A 21,440-nucleotide genomic window follows, 5' to 3' on the forward strand; every position below is an offset into this window, starting at 1 on the left:
GGGCTATAATGGTCTACCTACTCATCTTTGGATAGCATATAGATCTATCTACGTATTTTTTCTACCTTATTTTGTATATTTTGGTGACGAAAGTATTTTCGTGTCTATATATATATATATATATATATATATAATGTTTTTTTCTTGCTCGTTCGTTCGCTCGATCGCTCGATCGCAAAATATGCAAATGCGAATACTAACATTAACATTGTGAAGCAAGACAGTATTAATTTGATTTGTTTCTTAATTCGCAATAAATTGAGATTAAATTACATACCATCCGCAAGTATTATTTTTGTGTGCATTGTTGAATTAGATGACAACAAATGAAAGGCAAAAGAATGGAAGAAAATATATATATATATATATATATATATAGGTAGGAGGAGGTCGAGAAGGAGGAGAGAGAGATAGAGATAGAGAAAGAGAGAGAGAGAGTGAGAGAGAGAGAGATAAAGGAGGAGAGGCCGAGGAGGAGGTTAGAGAGGGTTATTAAAAAAGAACTTCCTTCTCCCTATTATTTTGCCTAGGTTATGTTGGACCCCCCCCCCCCCCCCCCATGACCTGACCCACACTACGCTACTGCCAGAATCGAATAACAATGGATTCTTCCTGTCGAAAATATTAACGTTCTTAAAAAAAAAAAAATTATATAACAAATCTTATTTGTAACAAATCTTATTTATAACAAAACTAAAACAACAAAAACAAAACAAATAAAACAAAACAAATAAAAAACGAAAAAAACAAATTGAAAAAAAAAATGAAATGAAATAACCAACCAACTAATTAGCTTACGAAAGGGGCTTATTTCTTCCTGTTTGAATACATGTTCCAGTAATTCAGGCAACGTGTCGTCACCCACGCAGTTATTTTTTATCTCGATTACAACATTTTGCATTACAAAACTCGTTGCGATACAACCCCCCCCCCCTCTTTCAGTGTTATTTAGGTTTGGGATACGCGTAATGTTCCCTCCCTTTGAAAACAACCCCCCCCCCCTATCTCCAGTGTGAAAGTCAATACGGGCCGGACTTTACCCTTTACCGGAGATTTCGGGAACACGCATGCGATCCCTCCGACCCCAATTTTTTTTCTTTGGGGGGGGGGCACACAAAGGTTGACTTGTGAGGTGAGTACATTTGCGTTTGAATGCCTATACTAATACGCAGAGGCGGCGGAGCGACTTTCAAGGTGGGAGAGCATCAACAAAAAAGGGCACTTTCTGGAGAAAAAAAAGGGGGCACCTTCAAAGGGAAATCTCAAAGCGAAAATATACAATTGTTTAGACATTGGTATATACCCTATATATTGTGATTACATTATCGGGGATGATTTCAATATGTGTTTCTGTTTATACATCATATAAGATATTGCTTAAGCATCATACTTTGCATTTGGGTGTGATGGTCTGAAAATTCATTTGCGAGCGAGCAAAGCTAGCGAGGAAAATTTTTATGATTTGAGAGGTCGCAGTGCGAAAAATTACATCTTATTAAGAGGAAAACCCCAATCTTGATGGGGTTATAAGCACATTCTCATAATGGAAGACTGAAAAGACCTTTGTTAAGTTACATGATTATAACATATATAACTACGAGCGAGCGTAGCGAGCGAGTTTTGGGGAAAATCGTTCTTATTCGCTTGAAATTAGGGGCACATTTAATGGTGAGAGAAAAAGTGGACACTTATCGAAAGGGTTATAACACTTATTAGCAAAGAAAAGGAGCACGTGACAAAGTATAAAGGCTAATTATCAGAGGTGAAAATGGGGCACTTCTTACACCTAAAAAAGAGGCATGCACTAGGGATTAAAAGGAAATGGGCATTTGTCGACGGAAAAGAGGCACCCATCAGATTTTGATAAGGGCATTTATAAGTAAGTCAAAAGGGGCATTTATGAAAAAGGGAAAGGTTCCTTATAAAAAAGGAAAACGGGGCACATATCATTGTTAAAAGGGTAATTTTCAGAGGTGAAAAGGGGCACTTATCGCATCTGAAAAGGGGCACTGACCATACATGAAAAGAGGCACTTATGAGAATGAAAAAGGGACATTAATGATAAAGGGAAATGTGCATTTGTTGAAAGAAAAGGGGCACCGATCAAATTATAATAGGGGCAATTATCAAAGATGAAAAGGGGGTTATTATGAGAAGGGGAAGGGGCACTTTTAAAAAGGAAAAAGAGCATTAATTAGGAAGGGAAAGGGGGACCTGTCAAAATAAAGGGGCATTCATAAGAGATGAAAAGAGCACTTCTCAGGAGGGGAATGGGCACTTGTCAAAGTAAAACGAGTATCTCTTAGAATTGAATAGGGTCATTTACAAGAGATGAAAAGGGGCACTAACGAGAATGAAAAGGGGCATTTATGAGAAGGGAAAGGGGCTCTTTTTTTAAATGGGGGCACTAATCATAAGGAAAGGGGGCACATGTGAAAATATAAGGTGCGTTAATCCAAGTTAAACAGAGGTAGTTATTAAAAAGGGAAGGGGCACTTTTTACAAAGGAAAAGGGGAACCTCTCAGATTTGAATAGGGCAATATTTAGAGGTGAAGAGGGCGCTTATCAAAAGAGAAAAGGGGCGCTTCTCGTACCTGAAAAGGGGAACTTACTAGAGATTAAAAAGGCACTTATGAGAATGAAAAATGGCAAACTTATTGCAAACGAAAATGGACACTTGTCAAAGGAAAAGGGGTACGTGTCAAAATAAATGAGGCACTTATCAGAGGTGGAAAGGGGAAAGGACACTTTAAAAAATTAATAGGGGCACTTTTCAAAGTAAAAGGGGCACTTGTCCCAGGTAAAAAGGGGCACGTCTTACAAAGTTAAAGGGGCACTTTTCCTATGCAAAAGGGAGCACTTTTAGGGTAGAGCACTGTGCCCTCCTGCCCCCCCCCCCCCCCGGGAGCGCCGCCTCTGCTAATACGTCGTGTGTCCGGACAGGTATACTGTCTTATCCGGCAGATGATTTCAAACAGTAATTTGAAGAAGTTTATACTAAGCAATATGTCGGTTAGTGCAATTTGATACTTTGTGACCACTATTTTTGTTTTCCCCTGAAAATTTGAAAATCGCATTCCCCCCTCCACCCTTGAGCACAGGGGAGGGGGCCCGTCTTCTTAAAAAAAAAAAAAAAATAGAAAAAAAAAAAAAAAAGGCCTAGTGTTTTTTGGCCAGAGGAGCGGGCCCGAGCCCGGGCCCCCTGGATCCCCTGGCCCCCGCCACTGCTCCAAAACTCAACCTAGTCAGAAAGTCCGCGAAATATTACCAGGAAATATAAAAGTACGAGGTTTAATATTATCACTTATAATTATTGTTTTACATTCATAATCTTGGCAAATTGGCGCAGGGGCGCTGGTGGGGTACATGTAGAAGTGGACTATTGTCTTCTATTCCTTAAACTGTAACAATTATTATTATTATCCCTATAATGTACATTAGCTATTTCTATATTATCTGCATGTATTTCAATATTCCATCTGTTTCTTGTAAATTATAATCTCATGTTTATTTCATGTTTAGGTGCATTCCCTACTATACAGTGCGTCCCAGAAAACAACGAATGCCGAGAATTATCGATATTTGGTACCCCTCTACAAATTGTTTTCAATCACTCATGTTTAAACTATGCATAACTTCCATCCAATGAAAGAGGAGGATCCAAGCTTTACAAATTATGTGTCATTTATTAATTATAATTGTGATTAAGTTATCATAAAGCATCGACAATTCTTGGTTTCGTTTTCTCTGGGACGCACTGTATTGTAAGGCTTTTGAACAGAAAATAATTCTTATACCACTCATTAAAATATTCTACATTGTTCAATAGCATTGTTATTTCTTCATTATATATATTTTCCTTGTTTCGCCAATATATACATATATATATATTCTGTATTTTTTCTTCTTCTTGCCGTATTCCTTGATATATGCCGGTGAAATTTTAAACGACAACATTCTTTACTGCGTGACAATACTTCTTGATGAATTGTTGCTTCTTCTTTTTTCCCCATTTTATCATACCACTTAGGTAATGTTATGTCAATCTTTGTGGAGTGCATAATCTGTTCAGTACTCTGTCTTTGTCAACTTTCTAATTCTGTGAAGTAGCTTTTGCTGATAATATGAGGTGTCGTGGTAGAGCTTATTATGTCACCGGCCTGTGGAGCACAAGGTCCGTGGTTCTAGTCCTGCCGCGGCACTAATTAATGTCCTTTGACTCCGTTTGCAAGATATTCAACTACATTTTACCACACTCGACCCATGTGAGGTTAATGGGTACCTGGTAGGATTATTCCTTGAAATGCACTACGCTGATAACGGCTGCCGAGCTAGAGCTAGGCCGGGTAGTCTAATAATTCCCAAAGCTCTTTGGAAGAACCGAATATTATTATTATTATTATTGATACTTTAAATAATTCAAATTCTACTGTGCAATATTATATAATTGAAACAGAGCATGTTTGACTTTATTCAATATATACATACTCAATGATGAAAATAATTCGTAGTCATGATTGAATTGGTCTTTATATTAGAAAATGTCCTAATTCGTCGATTTTATTTTTTCAAAGTCATTTTCAACTGGTTTCAATTTTAAGGAACTTCCCATGGCTTCCCATTTCTAGATTGATTTCTATTGTCATGTTAAATTTACTTTTTTTCTGTCATTGTGGATCTGTTTTGGAGCAGCTTTGGTGTGGGAGGGGGCATAGAGGTTTTTGCATTAATTATGCAAAATTGATTTACAATCAGGATGAAATTGGGGGGGGGGGGGGAGGGGTGGCGGGAAAAAAAACTCCAGGAACGCCTGTCTTGGGCCGCCTATATAAGCGCTTCTGAAGTAAATCGACGACTCGTTTATATGTTTGTAGGAAGACAAAATAACATGGGTCATCTTGAAAATTGATTGCATAACCGCGAGGCCTTATTTTTTTTCGCAAAAAGGCTAGCTGTTTTCGATAAAAAAAAATCGACCAAACGGGGCAATTTCAATACCGCATTGTACATCCTACGAGAAATCTTGTTCGGATCGATTTACGTAATACTTCATTGTCATGTTTGCTATAGGTGGATTTTTCGAAAGTAGTCGCAATCGTGTCAAACGTATGCCCCCCCCCTTATAAAAGGGCCTCGAATTTTAAACAATTTACATGCAGAGTTCTCTAAAACGTTCTCGTTTTGGGGATGGTTGTCAAAGTGAAGGTACAGTTCTAATGAGTTCCCTCGGTATCCATCCACCCACGTAATCTGAAATACACGATATACAACATAATTAACACTGAAGACACATCCTTCAAAAGAAATATTCCATATTGATTGTATAGGCCTCTGTTCTAGATCCTTTGTTGACATGAAATTTGTTTATAGTCTTAGTTTCAAGCAAAATTATTATTTGTTATAAGGACGTCTATAAGTTTTATATCATTAACTTTTAATATTACGAAGTAAAAGTTCAATGACATAAATTGGATATTGAAGTCATTTTGTTGGGTTCACTTTCATTCATTTTTATTTAATCTTTATACCTTTGTACCCTGACAAAAATGTTAATATATGCAAGGAACAATTACTTCCGGGTTAGTTGAGGTCAGCTAGCTAGTTGTGCATGGAAAGAACATGGAAGCGGGAGAGGAGCCGTGTCACAGAATTACATGACTCGGGAAAATTAAAGATTTTCCCGTTTTCTGGCCGAATCCATTCTTTTTAACTGATCATATATCATAGCTGATTTTAATGGTGACTGTTGATCTTTATTTGAAAGGTAAATATGACCTTATTTGCGTATTTGAAAGAGAAATTTACAATTTTATAGGTTGTTGTATCCGTTTTTGTGAGTTTGAGAAAGAGACTATAAATCCCGCGCGCTGATTATGCGTTTGTACTTTGTACTGTGTGTATGAATTGAATGGCAGCGCAGCCGGTGTAAAAGCTATTCGACGCCAGAACTGACGCGTGACGGGCCGGGAGATCGGAGAACGATGGGATTTCTGCAGCGCGAATGAATGAAACCAATGCCATGCCATGGCAAAAGAATGGTAATTTGATGTAGGCCTAGGCCTATACTATAGGTCTGTATGAAATTTAGATGGATTAGTCTGATGACTCTTAAGTCTTTTATGGAATTAAAGCATCTGAAAATGTAAAATAACTCAACTTTTTGGGGATGCTGAAAAAAATTGTACATTTTCAAGGTTTTACTGGAATATCATGAGTTTGGTATCACTATCGGATTAATCGGAAAATCTCAAGCTTTTTCCTCGCGCTAATATGTTAGCCAATCAGAAGGGCCCTTCTGTAAAATTATTGTCTGTACATGTACATGTAATTGCTAGTGAAAGCTATTGCTTATTCTGTCCTATTTTGTTTCAGAGAGGCTTCACGCATTTTGTGAGTGAAACTGCCCAGCTGGGCAGGACACCATCCGATCTTGCATCATCTAGGAAAGCTTTGTAACTCAGTTCATCAGCCAGTTGCAGGAGCCATCACCGCCTCCTCTGTACAGAGCATCTTCACATTTCTCTTTTGGTTTGGTATCGCAATGGTTCATCAAAAGTAAACTCGTCTTTGGAAGGAGATGGTCTTGACAATCAAGATGCGGGTAAGTTTGTGACCATGAAATCTACTTAATAATTCAGAAATTGATTTTGATTCTAGGATATATTACTCCCCCTACCCCCTGAAAGTGTACCCTTTTATGACAACGGGACAACTACTTCCACTATAACTAGCATTTCTAGGACAATACACCAGTTTACGGTTAGGGGCGCCACTTTAATTGGTGAGTAAAAAAAGCCAATGACCTAGAGGTCATGGATTTATGCGTAAATTAAGATCGCGCCCATGCAAATTATGATGACATCACTGCCTGCGTGCTGCGTTGTGCATGCACATCATCATTTGCATGGGCGCAATCTTAATTTACGCATAAATACCACTGACCTGAGGTCAGCCTGTCTGCGCATGTGCACTGATGTAACCGTAAACTGGTGTATTCTCCCCATGAAAATCCCATAAATTTTTATCTCTTTGGTACCGTATAAGAGGCAATGTTCTAAAGTGTACCAATAATAATAATAATAATAAAGTCATTTTTATATAGCGCATTATAACTTGTGTATAGCAACTATTTATAAAAACAACTCAACTTTGCCGGGCATTCTAGAAGTAAAGGGATATGAGGAAAATAGTAGGCTTCTGTCGGTCAGAATAGACCATGGATACAGCACCCTAATAAAGTGTAGATGGCATGCTGTTGCAGGTACAGCAGCTCCTGCTGTGGCTGGTGAGTCCAATGCTAGAATGGCTATTTCTTTCACACCGGCCTATTGGTGTTTCTTCTGACTTTTTCTTGCCAGCCAGGTCTAGGAGATGATTTTGTAAATTCTCAATGGACTAATGTTGTTTTAAATTTCTCTTTTACAGCCGCATGAGGGAGCTAGAAGGTAAGATTTCTTTCATTCTATCAATTTTTATGGCACAATTGTTATTTTAGAAAAAATGAAAGAGTGCCATTTTTGCTTATTTTAAGATGAAAAAATTAATTAAGTTAAGATTACCGGTATATAAATTAACCAAGACTTTAAAAAAATTATTATTTATATCATGTTCATCACATTATTATATTAAATCATTGCTTGGTCATTGTTTCACTATTGATAATACAAATACAATGTAATTACTTGAGCCTTTATATGAATGTGAGCAAAACATGATTTATGATTGGAAATCAAAATCAAATTTTGTGTTTTCCTAACGGTTTTCATAACACTACAGTCTATTGGGGAAAACAAGTGTGGTAAAACCAGTCACTCAAAATTTTTACTTTTTGAGGCACTTCTTGATCATTTTGAAGCACAATTTTTTTTAGGGCTTCAATATTATACCATATCACAGATACTGATAACACGTAGGGCCGTGCATCTCAGAATTAACATTGTTAAACGATGCCTTTAAGCTGTAGTGACCCTCTTCAAATTGTATCATGTGGGACAAAGCTGTTTAAAAAAATACTAAAACAAGAGTTCTCTTTATTGCATGAATGTTCACACCCAGGAGAAAACCTGCCATAAGTTCTAAACTGATAAAACTGATCATTTGGAATTTTTTTTAAATTAAATTTTTTCTGCAGGAGGAAGCAAAACGTCGCCCGGCGCATTGTTTCTTCTGACAGCGATTCATCAGAGTCCGTACCAGACTTCTTCATCAACCAACCCTCCAATACCCGTACCCCCATCGACAAACCTAAGAACGAGAAGACCAGGATAGGCCCAACCCCAAACGGCGACTCCAAAAAGAAGAACTTTGTGCGCCCCAACAGTATTGGGTCGTCAGAATCTGCTGGTTTTGGTAGCAAGAGGGCGATCAATGCTCTGTCAGGGGTCAATAACGGCTTTGTTTATCAGCTAAAGAAGAGGGAGCCAAATGTAGATGAGGAGGTTGAAAGCGATAGCTCAAAGGATGTGAAGGATGCAAAGAAGTGCAATGGATCTTTGGTTGACAGTTCACTCAATGAAGAAATACCAGAAGGTAAAAAACAAAATTTGTATGAATTACTTCATCAAGAACACAGTTGCAAACCTTTAAACAAGAAATTTTATTTGTTGGAACTTTTGCAACATTCAATGTTTTCTAAGCCTCCGGCCACCAAAGGTGGTGCCGGAGGCATTGTGTTTTCGGATTGTCCCGTCTTTCCGTTCATCTGTCTCTGCCCGTCATGCTTTTTCGTTATCACTATATCTCAAGAAATGCTTGAGGAACTTAAATTCTACAAGCTATATGCTTTTTATTAAGTTCTTTTTTCACATGTAATTTCAAAATTATTTAGAGTAAATGTCATACAAACCTGTGTAGATATCTTTATTGTTCGTGAATATCAATTTTGTAAATATGCTATGTTTTGTTAATGTATTGTATTTTTTCATGTGAAATAAAAGAAACTAAACTGAAACTTACCTGAAACTGAAACTTGATATGTATCACCATAGCAAGACAATTTGATTAGATTTTGGAGTGAATAGGGAAAAAAATCTAAAGTCATAGTGGTTAGATTATGAAATAACAGATATTAGCCTCTTTATGGTGATATCTCAAGCTCCACTCAAGGTACAAGCTTCAAATATTATGATAGTGTGTATAACTATAGAGAAGCGATCTGATTCGATTTCAGGGTAAGAAGGTCAAAGGTCATGGAGGTAAATTTTCATGAAATTTCAGGGATTTAGCCACATTATCACAGTGTCTCAAGAATGATTTGAGCCATGAACTTCAAATGTGGTATTGGTATGTATCGCCATAGTGAGACAAATTGATTAGATTTTGGGTTAAGAAGGTCAAAGGTCAAAAGTCATGAAGTCAATATTCATAAAAGTAGAGGGTTTATAACGTATCACCATATCATTAACTATGTTTTACCATTGCATGTTTATGCTGTTCACATTTTTTGGGGTGTAAATGTATTATGTATACAAATATGCATTATATTTCCACCTTGTACCGTTATGTGTATTCAGGCAGTAACCTAGGCTTGAATGTTTCTTTTTTCATGCTTTCTCTTGTTATTCAAGTATGTGATTTAAATAAAATTATTGTTATTAATCATTGAAGTTAAAAAAAAAATTCTCCTCTGATCTCAGGTACAGTCATCGTCCAGCCAGAGGCAGCATCGGATGGAGAGGAAGATTGGTCCAAGAGCAAGGAGTTTGGAAAACTGTTTCCCCGTGAGCGGAAAGAAAGAAAAGATGCTAACAATCAAAGTAAGAAACCACTCCTTTCCCTCCTATTCAAATACGTAGGCAAGGCCAAGGACCATCATGGTTGTCTGGTGTCCCGTATATGACCAATAATTTTGGGATAGAGAAGTTGATGTAAAATTTGAAAGTATCATTTCTTTGATGTTTAGTCTGATCCAAGCTTTTGGTAGACTTATAAACAACCATCGGGTTTACTGAAACCTGTAACGTGGTCAGTATCATGTGGAAAAAAGTAACTTGACTTGCCCATTTACTGATCAGGCTTTTTCTCCTTCTTGTAATTCATCTGTTAATTGAGAGTTTACATCACTGATTACTATTGAGAAAATATGAGAAAAAGTGGACATTACTCAACCATGGATTTTATGTCTTCAAATATTCATTATAGCTTTTTGAATACTTGCATATATACGGTACACAATAAATCCCTTAACCCTAAAAAGGCCAGGCTATTTGAGGTCTAAATACGGCCGGGGGGGGGGGGGGGGCATTATAGCCCCCCTTAAGATCTCCTTGCCTTGAAAATTTGCACGGATGTCAAGTGAAGTGTATAGAATAATATGATAATTTCAAGTTTTTGAAAAATTCACTCATTTGCATATTTATGGTAATTTATGCAAATAAAGTCATAAAAATCACATTTTTACCCATAAATCATATATTATTCATATTTAAGCATTCTTTTTCACTACATATATTCATTAGACCATTCTGAATAATAATACGACAACAAAAATTGGAAGAGCCAGCTTATTCCTTATGTTATCACTTGTTTTGATAATTTCTTATGTATTTCATTGTTTTTTTAACTTATGTATTTCATTGTTTTTGTTTTATTTCATTTCTTACCACAATTCAACTATTTTGACTCCCAAAACAACCATCTAATCTTTAAACAAGACCCAATAACCCATGCTTGATCTGTTTTTAGGAAAACTGACTTTTCCATATGTTTTGTACACAAATCACGAAAATGAGCGATTTTCGGGCTGAAATGCAAAGACAAAATGTCACGTGACCTTGTAACCGTAGGTCCGATTTTCAAAAAAATTCTTTTAAAAGTTGCGCAAGACTCGAAAGAAAAAAAGTCAGCGAGCCGCGGGGCGCCATCCATATGCGTTCCCGAGCAATCAGAAAAATCAAGGAGGAGGGGGGGGGGCGCCATAATGGCCCCCCTGCCTTATTAGGGTTAACCCTAAATTGTTTCTCTCAACTTATTAATGGATTCCATTATTTGCAGATGCACCCCCAACCGAAGAATCTGTGTTCTGTACGGCATGCAACACCCAAGTCAACCCGTTCGACAGAAAAACCTTCTTCTGCCATACAGTTCTGAGTGTGGTCATCTGTAAGGTATGATGTCTAATTAGTTAATCATTTTGTAAAATCAAATGAAATCATCTGCTTATTTGAAGAAGGGGGAGGGGGGCGGGGGCATGGAGTGGGGTGAAGTGAATCATGCAAAGAAATATTTCCTCCAACTTAGATCAGATCCCAGAATTTACACAAATGTTCACACTTCTTTCTTTTTTTCTTGCCAGTAGGAAAGTTCGTACTATCAGGGCTGAAGTTTTTGTGATTGTTAAGAGTGTTCATGTATATTGGAGGTCATCATGAGTGCCATGCTAGAGCTTCTTGTACGAAGTGTAGAGTATATAATTTAAAAAAAAAATCAGACTCGAAGAATGAGCATATTTACTGGTTGAGGTCACGTTGAATTTCAGATGTAAAATAACTTTGTAATTCAATAAAATGAAAGAATTGAAATCACTTGTGTGTAATAGAGGAAACCAATATCTGATTGCAATTCTGTACAAATCTTTTTTTGGTGTGGTTTACAGTGTGGTAGGATATATTTTTTCCTTCAAACTTCCCCATTGGAACTGGATTTCAAATTCGGTAAAATGGGGAAAACCAATCAAGATGATTGAAAAGTTTGACAGATGGTGAAAAAGTATGTAAAGGGAGGCCAATAGAAATCTTCAGAATTTCTGATGTCTGTAATATGATTATTTTGGTAATGTTTAAATGTGAGTAAGCGTTTGCCCATTGATTGTCAGCAATTATTATGGATGAACTCCTTTCAATCAGTTACAGTTGTAAATTTGTTTATAAATTTTTGTGTCTTTTCAGGGATGTTTGGATTTCTACAACAGTGGCCCCTGGAAGCAGGATAGAGACGGCATCGAGGAGGAGTGTCGTTGGTGTGGGCAAGGCGGTTCCCTATCCTGCTGTGACTACTGCTGCAAGACATTCTGCAAGCGTTGCATCATGCGCAACCTGGGAAGAGCCGAATGGAATCGTACATTATCAAAGAAGAAGTGGAAGTGCTACGTGTGTGATCCTGCACCCCTCAAAGAACTGGTTGCCAAGTGCAATGCTCTCCTTGCACGGTCTGTTAAAACAGAGAAGAAGGAGAAAGAGAAGGCAAATGTTTATGTACAGAAGAAGGTAGTGAAGGCACCTAAGAAGGAGAAGATGCAGGATGCAGCTATCGCTGAGGAATTCCTTCAGTATCTTGTAGGGAACATCAGCAATAGGGCTCTGTTCATGAGGAGCTTGGTGCGACTCAAGAATGAGGTGCCTGACATGCAGAAGCTCCAGATGAACCTGTCCCTGAAGCATATCGGCGAGGTCAAGACCGTCCTGGGAGAGTTTGAGGCCTGTGTGAAGAAGCATCTCTACGGCGATGCACACAAGAGCGATTCTGCCCTTGATGGAACCGATCCAGAGGACCTTGATAGCCCTGAAAGGAGGTCCAAGTCCCAGATGGAAGAGAGAAGTTTTAAGACTGAGAAGAAGGAGGAAACAGCAGGGGAAGACCAGGTGATAAAGGAGGAGGAGAGTGCAATGGATACAGCAGAGGGTGATGTTCTTGAAGATGCTGACATCTCACAAAAGGAATCTAGTGATGACACAAAGGGAAGTGGACATAAAGAGAAGAATGTAAAGATCAGTGAAAATACCCCCATTGCTGATGTTGACATGGAAAGCAATGATGTTGATGTTGAGGCTAATGGAGACAAAGCAACCAGTGGAACAAAGGGAAAAGAACTGAAAGAAAAGGAGCAGATAGAAACATGTCCCGAAAAGGGAAGTATACCTGATGACACCGATGATGCGATCATGAACGCTCAAGAAGATACTGGTGATGGTGACAGTAAGGACACAGATTGTCCTTCAAGCCCACCTAGTGCAAGGAAAATGAAAATCACTCCTAGATCTCCCAGATCAAGGAGAGAATTGCAAGAAGCAAACCTCAGAGGATCACAAGACGGTAAGAGTCAAGAGGACGAAGAAGCTAAATTGATGTCTATGCTTAGTGAATCTGATGATGATTCTTGTGACGAGAGTGAAGGATCGGAGTATAGTCCTAATAAATCAACAAGGTCTCTTAAGAAATCGACTCCAAACGCAAGGAAGGAACTGTCCAAGAAATTCTCCAAGTCTGTGGAGAAAGAATCTGTGTCCAGTTCTGACTCTGATCATGAGTCAGAGGGTAGTCCTAAAAGATTAACAAGGTCTCATAAGAAATCTTCTCCAAATGCAAAGAAGGAACTGTCCAGGAAATTCTCCAAGGCTGTGGAGAAAGAATCTGTGTCCAGTGCTGACTCTGATCATGACGAGACGGCCGAAAGGAGAGAAGGACCAGGAGAGGACTCGAGTAATCCTGAAGAAGAGTCTGGTTTTGATGGAATTCCTGGAGATTCTTCTACAGGAGCCTCTCAGGACGAAGAAGGGGAGAAGGAAGATGAAGTTGAGAAAAAGAAGGACTTGTCTGCAGTGACGGTCACAAGAAAAAGCAGACATAGCTCTGCAGCAAGTGAAAGTGAATCTTCTGAGAAAATATCTGAGAGTAAATCTGAGAATAGTGATGATAGTACCAAGCCCCAGAGAAGAAGATCAAGCAGGAGAAAGAAGAATTGTGAACCAGAAAAGAAGAAATGTGAACCAGAAAAGAAGAAATGTGAACCAGAAAAGATGGACTCTGCCGAGGAGGAGGAAATTGAACTGAAGAGGCTTGAGGGCATTAGAGGCTTGAAAAGAAAACGTAACCGTGAAACTGATAGCGATGATGCTTCTGAGAATGTACCTGAGAAGCCTGAAGATAGGCCTGAAGAAATCGAAGCAGAGAGTGTTGCGATGAAAGATGAGAAAAAGTCTGATGTTGAACAGGAGTCTGAATCAGAAGAAAATCTATCCAAGAAAGCAAAGAAGGTCAGAAAATCTCCTGCAAAGATAGACCCCAAGAGCAGGGAGCTTCTCAGTTCCGACTCTTCTTCAGATGACGAGTCTAATGCAGAGAGTGACGGCTGTTCTGGGTTGAGATGGCAGAGTCTCAACAAGAACAAGAAAAGCAAGAAGGGGGATAGCCGGGAAGTGGCTGAAAACCTTCTGATGGATGAGTTGGATAGTAATGACGAGGAAGATGACGACGATGATGACGACGATGATGAGGATGAAGAAATGGATGGTGCCGGATCCAAGCGGAGCAAGAAGACGGCCCAAAAGAAGGCAGAAGAAGAGGAGCCTGAAGAAGAAGATGAAGATTGGGATAATGGTGAAAACAAACAGAATGGAACAGGAGGAGGCAGTGGAAGTGGGAATGGCAAGAAAGGAGGGGATGATAAAAAGAAGAAGAAGAAAGGAAAGGACCAAGATGATGATGATGAAGAAGAGGATGAGGAGAATATGGAAGAAAATGGAGAGGAAGAAGAAAATGGAGAGGAAGAGGAAACTGAAGAGGATGAATCCGATGAAGAGGGAACCAAGAAATCACATCCTTTGTTGCGCGTCAAGATCTCATCCAGTGAGGATGAGGAAGATGAGGGCACTTCAAAGAAAAAGAAAGGCAAGAAGGCCAAGGCAGCTCCAAAGAAAAAGGGCAAATCCACAAAAAAGAGGAGGAAAGAGATCGACACTGATGAGTACTTTACATCATCGGATTCGGACGATGTCTCAGACGAGAAGCCAAAGCGAAAACGAGTGACGAGATCTCAGACTGCATCCTCAACTGAAGACTCGTCTGCGGAACTGAAGAAACCCAAGAAGAGGAGAGCCAGGAAACGGGAACCTGGCACCAGCTCAGAGGCAGACTCCAGTAAAGAAACCAAGCCAAAGAAACGAGGCAAAGGAAAGAAGAGGAGGAGGATAAAAGTAGCCTCTTCTTCAGACTCTGAATCCAAGACACAAGAAGACAGTCAGGAAGAGAAGACAGTAAGTGCTTTGTCAGTCTTTTTTTCTTCAAAGTAAGAAGCATACATCACAATTAAAAAGAAAGGTAGAGGTCTTGAGTAGGTCAAGATCAATATCGCCTTACAACAAACTCAATGGCCTGTATGCTACTAAAATTCAAATGCAACTCTGAATTAGGCTTTTCCTCAAAATTGGGTTTAACAAATGTAGTTAGTCTGAGGTATATTAATTTTTCCTTTGATTTTATACCCAGGCTCAGGTATAACTGAATGAGTAGAATACAGACCCATAAGACTATTGAAAATAACCTTGTGTTGAGCATTTGTTATATCAGGACTAAAAAGCAAAAGAAATGAAAGAAATGAGTCTAGCATAATCTTTGTTATAAAGATATTATTATATTGAAATGTAGGAAGCATAATTTTGATTTTGCAGGAAAATTATTTGAAGGGAGGAAGTCTTATATATTTGGTGAATTGACAATTAATAAAAGATCTGGAATTGACAACTAGAAGATATGAAATTCTATGTAACATAACATTTATGACTGCATGGAGGTCTGTTGTGTAGCTAGCAGCTCAAATCTTGAAATCCGATAGCCCTGCATTTGCTGAGTTTGCTTAATGTCTGGTACTCTGGTTTATCTTGATGCCACCCAATACATTCTATTTTTGTCCGACTATACATATTTTAATTTTTTTGTTGTAGGGCTCTGACGATTCCAGTGGGGATGAAAATGACACCCCCAAGAAGGGACGTAAGCAGATCCGTAGGGTGATCAAGAAGAGCAAGCTCAAAGCAGAGACTCTGGCAGCCGAGATGGAAGAACAGGAGAGACGCAGAAGAATAGAGGAGAAAAGGAAACAGGTAATACTCTCTAAAATGTATAATATTTGCAAGTCTCTGATATTATTTTGGTCAGATTCCAGCTTGCAGTTGCAGGATACCCTCAGTTGTATTTGGCTGTAAAGAAGAACACCTGGTTGATAAGATGTCAGTCATTCTTAAGCCTTTGTACAATTCATGTATTTGCAAATCTAAAAATCTTTTTGTCAAAGTCTTTTTTGTAAGTTTGGAAGGTACCACAAATTTTGTGAGCTGTAATTCTGTTCTTTGTATGATTATAATTTTGTAATGAAGTGAAAATGGCTCAGAGTGTTGGATTGATGAGAAGGTACAAGAGAGTATGGGGTTTAAATCCAATATCCTAGCAACAGGCAGTGACTAAAGTTAAGGGGATTGGTAATTCAGGGGATAATTGTTCTAAAATCTGTTACCCAATATTGCTTTTCTTTCTAAAGACTATCAATGAAGAGGACAACAATTCAGGGAACAGTGTTGTTGTCAAGTCTTGGATCCTATAGATAGGCAGTGAGCAGAGTTAGGGTATGGTCATGAAAGGAATACTTATCTTAGAGTCTTGCCTGACATCGCTTTTCTGTCACAGATCATCGTTGAAGACAACAAGAAAGCTGAGAAGTTTTGTATCCTGAAGACAGCCAGTGATAAGGATTAGGGGTTGGTCATGATGGGAATAATTTCTTAGAGTCTAAACCGATTCTACTTTTCTGTAATTGCAGATCATCAATGCGGAAGAAGAGAAGGCCAAAAAGAGCGCTGTTGTTAAGACGTGCATCCTGGAGAAAGCCAAGGACTCTGATGAGGTCGTGCTAGAGGTGGACGAGCGCATCGTCAAGCACCTCAAACCCCACCAGGCAGAAGGCATCCGCTTCATATTTGACAGTACCTTTGAGTCGGTCTCGAAAGCTGGCGCGAAAGGAGGAGGCTGCATCCTGGCTCACTGCATGGGACTGGGTAAAACCCTGCAGGTGAGTTTACTCCTCTGATCTTAGTTAACCATCAGCTGTTTACTTTTACCTTTTAATAGTGCCTTTGTGGTTCTTCATACAAGGGTTATACAAACACTTGATGCAGAAATGTCTGTATTAGATGCATTAACAAAAATATATATATTTATTGCTATGTCATATGGGTGTACTGTTGAAAAAATGTGCAGTGCATACACAATGCATGCAGTGTGTTAACAGAATTTCTTTATTGTGTTATGAATGGCACTCTTTTAACAGTTCCTGTGATTTCCTGATTTTTCAGGAGTTTTCAGGAGTTTTCAGGTTGTTTATCCCGCTTTTTCATTAGGCCTAAAAAAAAGATGTTGTATTGTAAATGTATTATCAAAATCGGTCATTTTTTATATTAAGCTGACCATAGATTTCAATATTTTTGGGTCGGTCCCAAAGGGCAATACAACATTTTTTTTTTTAGGCCTTATCGCAATATTTCAAGAACCAAATTGGTAAAAATAAACGCTCCCTGAAAAGATCAAGACTTAAATTCTTCTCTCCATTTAGGTCATCTCCTATCTGCACACTATAATGACGAATCCGGATTTAAAGGTGAAGACTTGCCTGGTGGTAGCTCCTCTCAACACCGTCCTTAACTGGGAAGATGAGTTTGAGAAGTGGATTGGGCACATGGACAGTGGCATCAATGTGAGTATTGGCATCAGAATAGGGGCTCATTCAGATATGACTCAACAAAACCATTTTTGTTGTTGTAAATGAGGTAAAGTGTAATACCTGCCACATTTCTATATCTCATAACACAGAGCTCAGTGAATACCGGACCTTTGTTGCGCCAGTTATCATTAATTTACACCAAAAACAAAATCTGCAGTAATATTTTTATGCCTCCGTTACGAAGTAGCCGGAGGCATTATGTTTTCGGGTTGTCCGTCCGTACGTACGTCCCGTTCTCGTGATCGCGTTATCTGAAGAACTGGTGGATGGATTCCTGCCAAACTTTGGTCATGTATGTATCTTGTAGAGCCGATGAACTGATTAGATTTTGGGGTTACGAGGTCAAAGGTCAAAGGTCACAGGGCTCATTATGTATGCAAAACGAGCTCGTGATCGCGTTATCTGAAGAACTGGTTGATGGATTCCTGCCAAACTTTGGTCATGTATGTATCTTGTAGAGCCAATGAACTGATTAGATTTTGGGGTCACGAGGTCAAAGGTCAAAGGTCACAGGGCTCATTATGTATGCAAAACGAGCTCGTGATCGCGTTATCTGAAGAACCGATTGATGGATTGCTGCCAAACTTAGGTCATGTATGTTACTTGCAAAGCTGAAAAACTGATTAGATTTTGAGGTCACGAGGTCAAAGGTCAAAGGCCACAGGGCTCATTATGTATGCAAAACGAGCTTGTGATCGCGTTATCTGAAGAACCGATTGATGGATTGCTGCCAAACTTAGGTCATGTATGTTACTTGCAGAGCCGATGAACTGATTAGATGTAGGGGTCACAAGGTCAAAGGTCATGGTTTCATTATGTATGCAAAAATAGCTTGTAATCACAATATTCTGAGAACCTGTTAATGGATTACAATTGAACTTGAATTCGAAAAATTTCTTCTGTTTTGGTTTGTAAAATTGCTCTATGACGGAGGCATCATTTTCGACTGCGCGCAGTCAAAGTTCCATCTAGTTTTCAGTGGTTTACCGCATCATCCCTGAACGAAAAATAGATGAAGAATAAATACAACTAGTGAAAGTCGGCAAAATCGGATGAAAAATAAGAAAGTTACAGAATTTTACAGGTTTTAATAATTTCATGAAACAGTGATATGTATCACATAGGCTGTATGCAAATAAGTGAGTTGATGATGTCATCCCCTCACTTTTCTCTATTCGTTTTGTACATAAAAGACCATTCGCATAATGTAACCAAGTATTAATGCATACGTCTTTATGAAAAAGAAGAAAAAAAAAATGATGATATCTTACAGAACATGAAGCATGAAAAAAAGTAGATATTCAACAAAAAGTGTACATACTTTTGTCTCTCTCTCCCTCTCTTACCCTTTCTACCCCTCTCTCCCTCTCTCTCTCTCTTTCTCTTCCTTCCCCCTCCCTTTCCTCTCTCTCTTTCTCTTCCTTCCCCCTCCCTTTCCCCTCTCTCCCCCTCTCCCCTTCCCCTCTCTCCCCTTCCCCTCTCTCCCCTTCCCCTCTCTCCCCTTCCCCTCTCTCCCCTTCCCCTCTCTCCCCTTCCCCTCTCTCCCCTTCCCCTCTCTCCCCTTCCCCTCTCTCCCCTTCCCCTCTCTCCCCCTCTCCCCGTCCCCTCTCTCCCACCTTCTCCTCTCTCTCTCACTCTCTCTTTCTCTCTCTATATAAACATATATATATCTTTGGTTACCCTCTAGATCTATGAGATGAGTGCAGTGAAGAACAATGCAAGCAGGGCTGATTATCTGGATCACTGGCACAAGAAGGGAGGAGTAATGATCTTGGGTTACGCTATGTACAGGAATCTCGCTCTCCTCACCCATATACGCAAGAAAAAAGAGAAAGCAATCTTCCTCAAAACTCTTGTAGAACCAGGTAAGGTCCCTTGAATATTTTCTTTTGTGTTTGAGTGTTTGTAAGGGAAATTTAAAAAAATTGCTGAGACTATTTATTGTAAAACTCGTGTTCAATTGGTCGTTTTTATGAATTTCCGGGACATTTTTTAGAAGATCAAATTTTTTAAAACAGTTTTTGCTGAGGTTAGTTCAGACTTTTGAAATATGATTATCATATTATTTTTATCCCTTGGCCCTCCAAGGGTGGTGCTGTAGGCATTAGATTTTCAGGTTGTCTGTCTGTCTATACGTATAGCGATTAAAACTTTAAAAAAGGAACAACCTTATTAATATTTGTCCGATTCCGTTTAAACTTTCACCAGTCCGCTTCCCAGATTAAAAGCTTTCTTTTAGATTAGTTTACTATTAAGGTTGGATTTTCTTTAAATGTGCCTTGTGATGTAAGAGCCAGGCTGGGATTTGAACCCTTAACGTCTTGAATGAAAGTTAGTGAGTTAACCATTACCTTATGACGCCTTTCTCTGTCTGTGTTTTCTAACAGGTCCAGACATAGTAGTATGTGATGAAGGTCACATGTTGAAGAACGAGAGCTCAGCCATCTCTAAGGCTATGAACAACATCACTACATTGAGAAGGATATGCTTGACCGGGACACCACTACAGAATAATCTGATAGAATGTAAGTTACAACACCTTGCTCGATGTGACACTTTCATGTTCACATCTTCGTGAAGTGCCGTCTTCTCAGTAGCCCCTCAAAAGAACCTTTTATTGATAACAATAATGTTAGTGATGATGACGATAATGATGATGATGATAATATAAAATTAATAATGATGATGATGATGATAATAATAATGATCCTTAGCCAGCCCAACAGAACCAACAGATCGGTGCAGTGGCTATATAAACCCTTATCCAACCTTACACACTCATCCTGAAAACAATAGGTAAAATCTAAATAAATATTGAGATAGAGCATGAGTTGGCACTTTTCAGAGCAAACTCACCCCTTTGAAAGAATATGTGGTGTAACCGCAAACCTGGCTCAAATCTATCATCACCATGAAAGCCTCCAAAGATTATAAAAGTAATAATAATAATAATGATATTAAAAATAATGATAATGATAATGGTAATGATAATGGTTATGATAATGGTAATGGTTATGGTAATGATAATGGTTATGGTAATGATAATAATAATAATGATAATTATAATGAGAAGGAGAAGGAGGAGGAGGAGAAAATTAATTAATAAAAACATTGTTTTGATTGTAGATCATTGCATGGTTCACTTTGTGAAGCCCAACCTACTTGGTACCATGAGAGAGTTCAAGAATCGCTTTGTGAATCCAATCACCAATGGACAGCACAGTGACTCCACCGCTAGAGATGTTAAGATCATGAAGAGAAGAGCCCATGTACTCCATAATCTGCTTTCGGGCTGTGTACAGGTAAGTGTTTGTCATTTGTCTCTCTCTCTTCTCTCACATTTCTCTCAGGCTCTATCGTTTGCTTAATCTTTCTATCCATCTTTCTATCCCTTGCTCGCTAATTTTTCTTGATTCTATCTCCCTTGCTCGCTCTCTCTCTCTTTTTACACTTTATGACGACAATGTTGGAATTTCTTGATGAAAACCTTAGTTATATGGTAGTGCATTATGCCTAAGTACCCATTTGAAGGAGTGCAATTGTGTCATGCAGACAGTTGTACCTTCCTGACAGGTTCTACAACAAAAACATTTCTTGGGATGTGGGAGGACCTTTGACCTTAGGTCGTTCTGTCCTGGGGAGGACATTGATCTTCGAGTTTCCTCCACTGGGTTTTGTCTTGGGATTTTGATCTAAGCTTGGGTTCCATGTTGTTTCTCTGTCTTTTAGACCATTATCTATTGTTGTTTTCTATGTAGTTATTGGTTTTCCTCCCTTTCTTTGTTCAAGCTTGTAGTTTCAAATCGAGTGCTTTTTTAGGAATTCTGTCTTGTTCCATGCGAATGACATGACCAAACCATATCAGCCATGTTTTGCCTTACTTCTTCATTCCTAGCACATTCTTACCAGGTTATTCCCAAGATTCTTATGAGGCACTTATGATAGAATGCATCA

General features: G+C 38.8%; 1 protein-coding gene across 3 annotated transcripts in view; it reads left to right on the top strand.

Moving 5' to 3' along the window:
- Positions 1-5,590: 5,590 nt before the first annotated feature.
- LOC578567 (transcriptional regulator ATRX homolog) overlaps positions 5,591-21,440 on the top strand; it is a 29,571-nt gene continuing 13,721 nt past the window's right edge. For 2 of the 3 annotated variants that reach the window (XM_030980687.1, XM_030980689.1), the window contains exons 1-13: positions 5,591-5,765; positions 6,374-6,602; positions 7,427-7,446; positions 8,133-8,530; positions 9,637-9,756; positions 10,994-11,106; positions 11,887-14,970; positions 15,658-15,816; positions 16,530-16,778; positions 17,319-17,459; positions 19,174-19,351; positions 19,874-20,011; positions 20,613-20,788. In XM_030980687.1, the coding sequence (XP_030836547.1) occupies positions 6,579-6,602; positions 7,427-7,446; positions 8,133-8,530; positions 9,637-9,756; positions 10,994-11,106; positions 11,887-14,970; positions 15,658-15,816; positions 16,530-16,778; positions 17,319-17,459; positions 19,174-19,351; positions 19,874-20,011; positions 20,613-20,788 (4,800 nt within the window). In that variant the 5' untranslated portion in view covers positions 5,591-5,765; positions 6,374-6,578. Of the gene's footprint in view, positions 5,766-5,937; positions 6,040-6,373; positions 6,603-7,426; positions 7,447-8,132; positions 8,531-9,636; positions 9,757-10,993; positions 11,107-11,886; positions 14,971-15,657; positions 15,817-16,529; positions 16,779-17,318; positions 17,460-19,173; positions 19,352-19,873; positions 20,012-20,612; positions 20,789-21,440 lie in introns of those variants that run through there. The other variant, XM_030980688.1, reaches the window with a different exon arrangement.

Source organism: Strongylocentrotus purpuratus, unplaced genomic scaffold, assembly GCF_000002235.5.
Source record: "Strongylocentrotus purpuratus isolate Spur 01 unplaced genomic scaffold, Spur_5.0 spur5_scaffold_11, whole genome shotgun sequence".
NCBI lineage: Eukaryota > Metazoa > Echinodermata > Echinoidea > Camarodonta > Strongylocentrotidae > Strongylocentrotus > Strongylocentrotus purpuratus.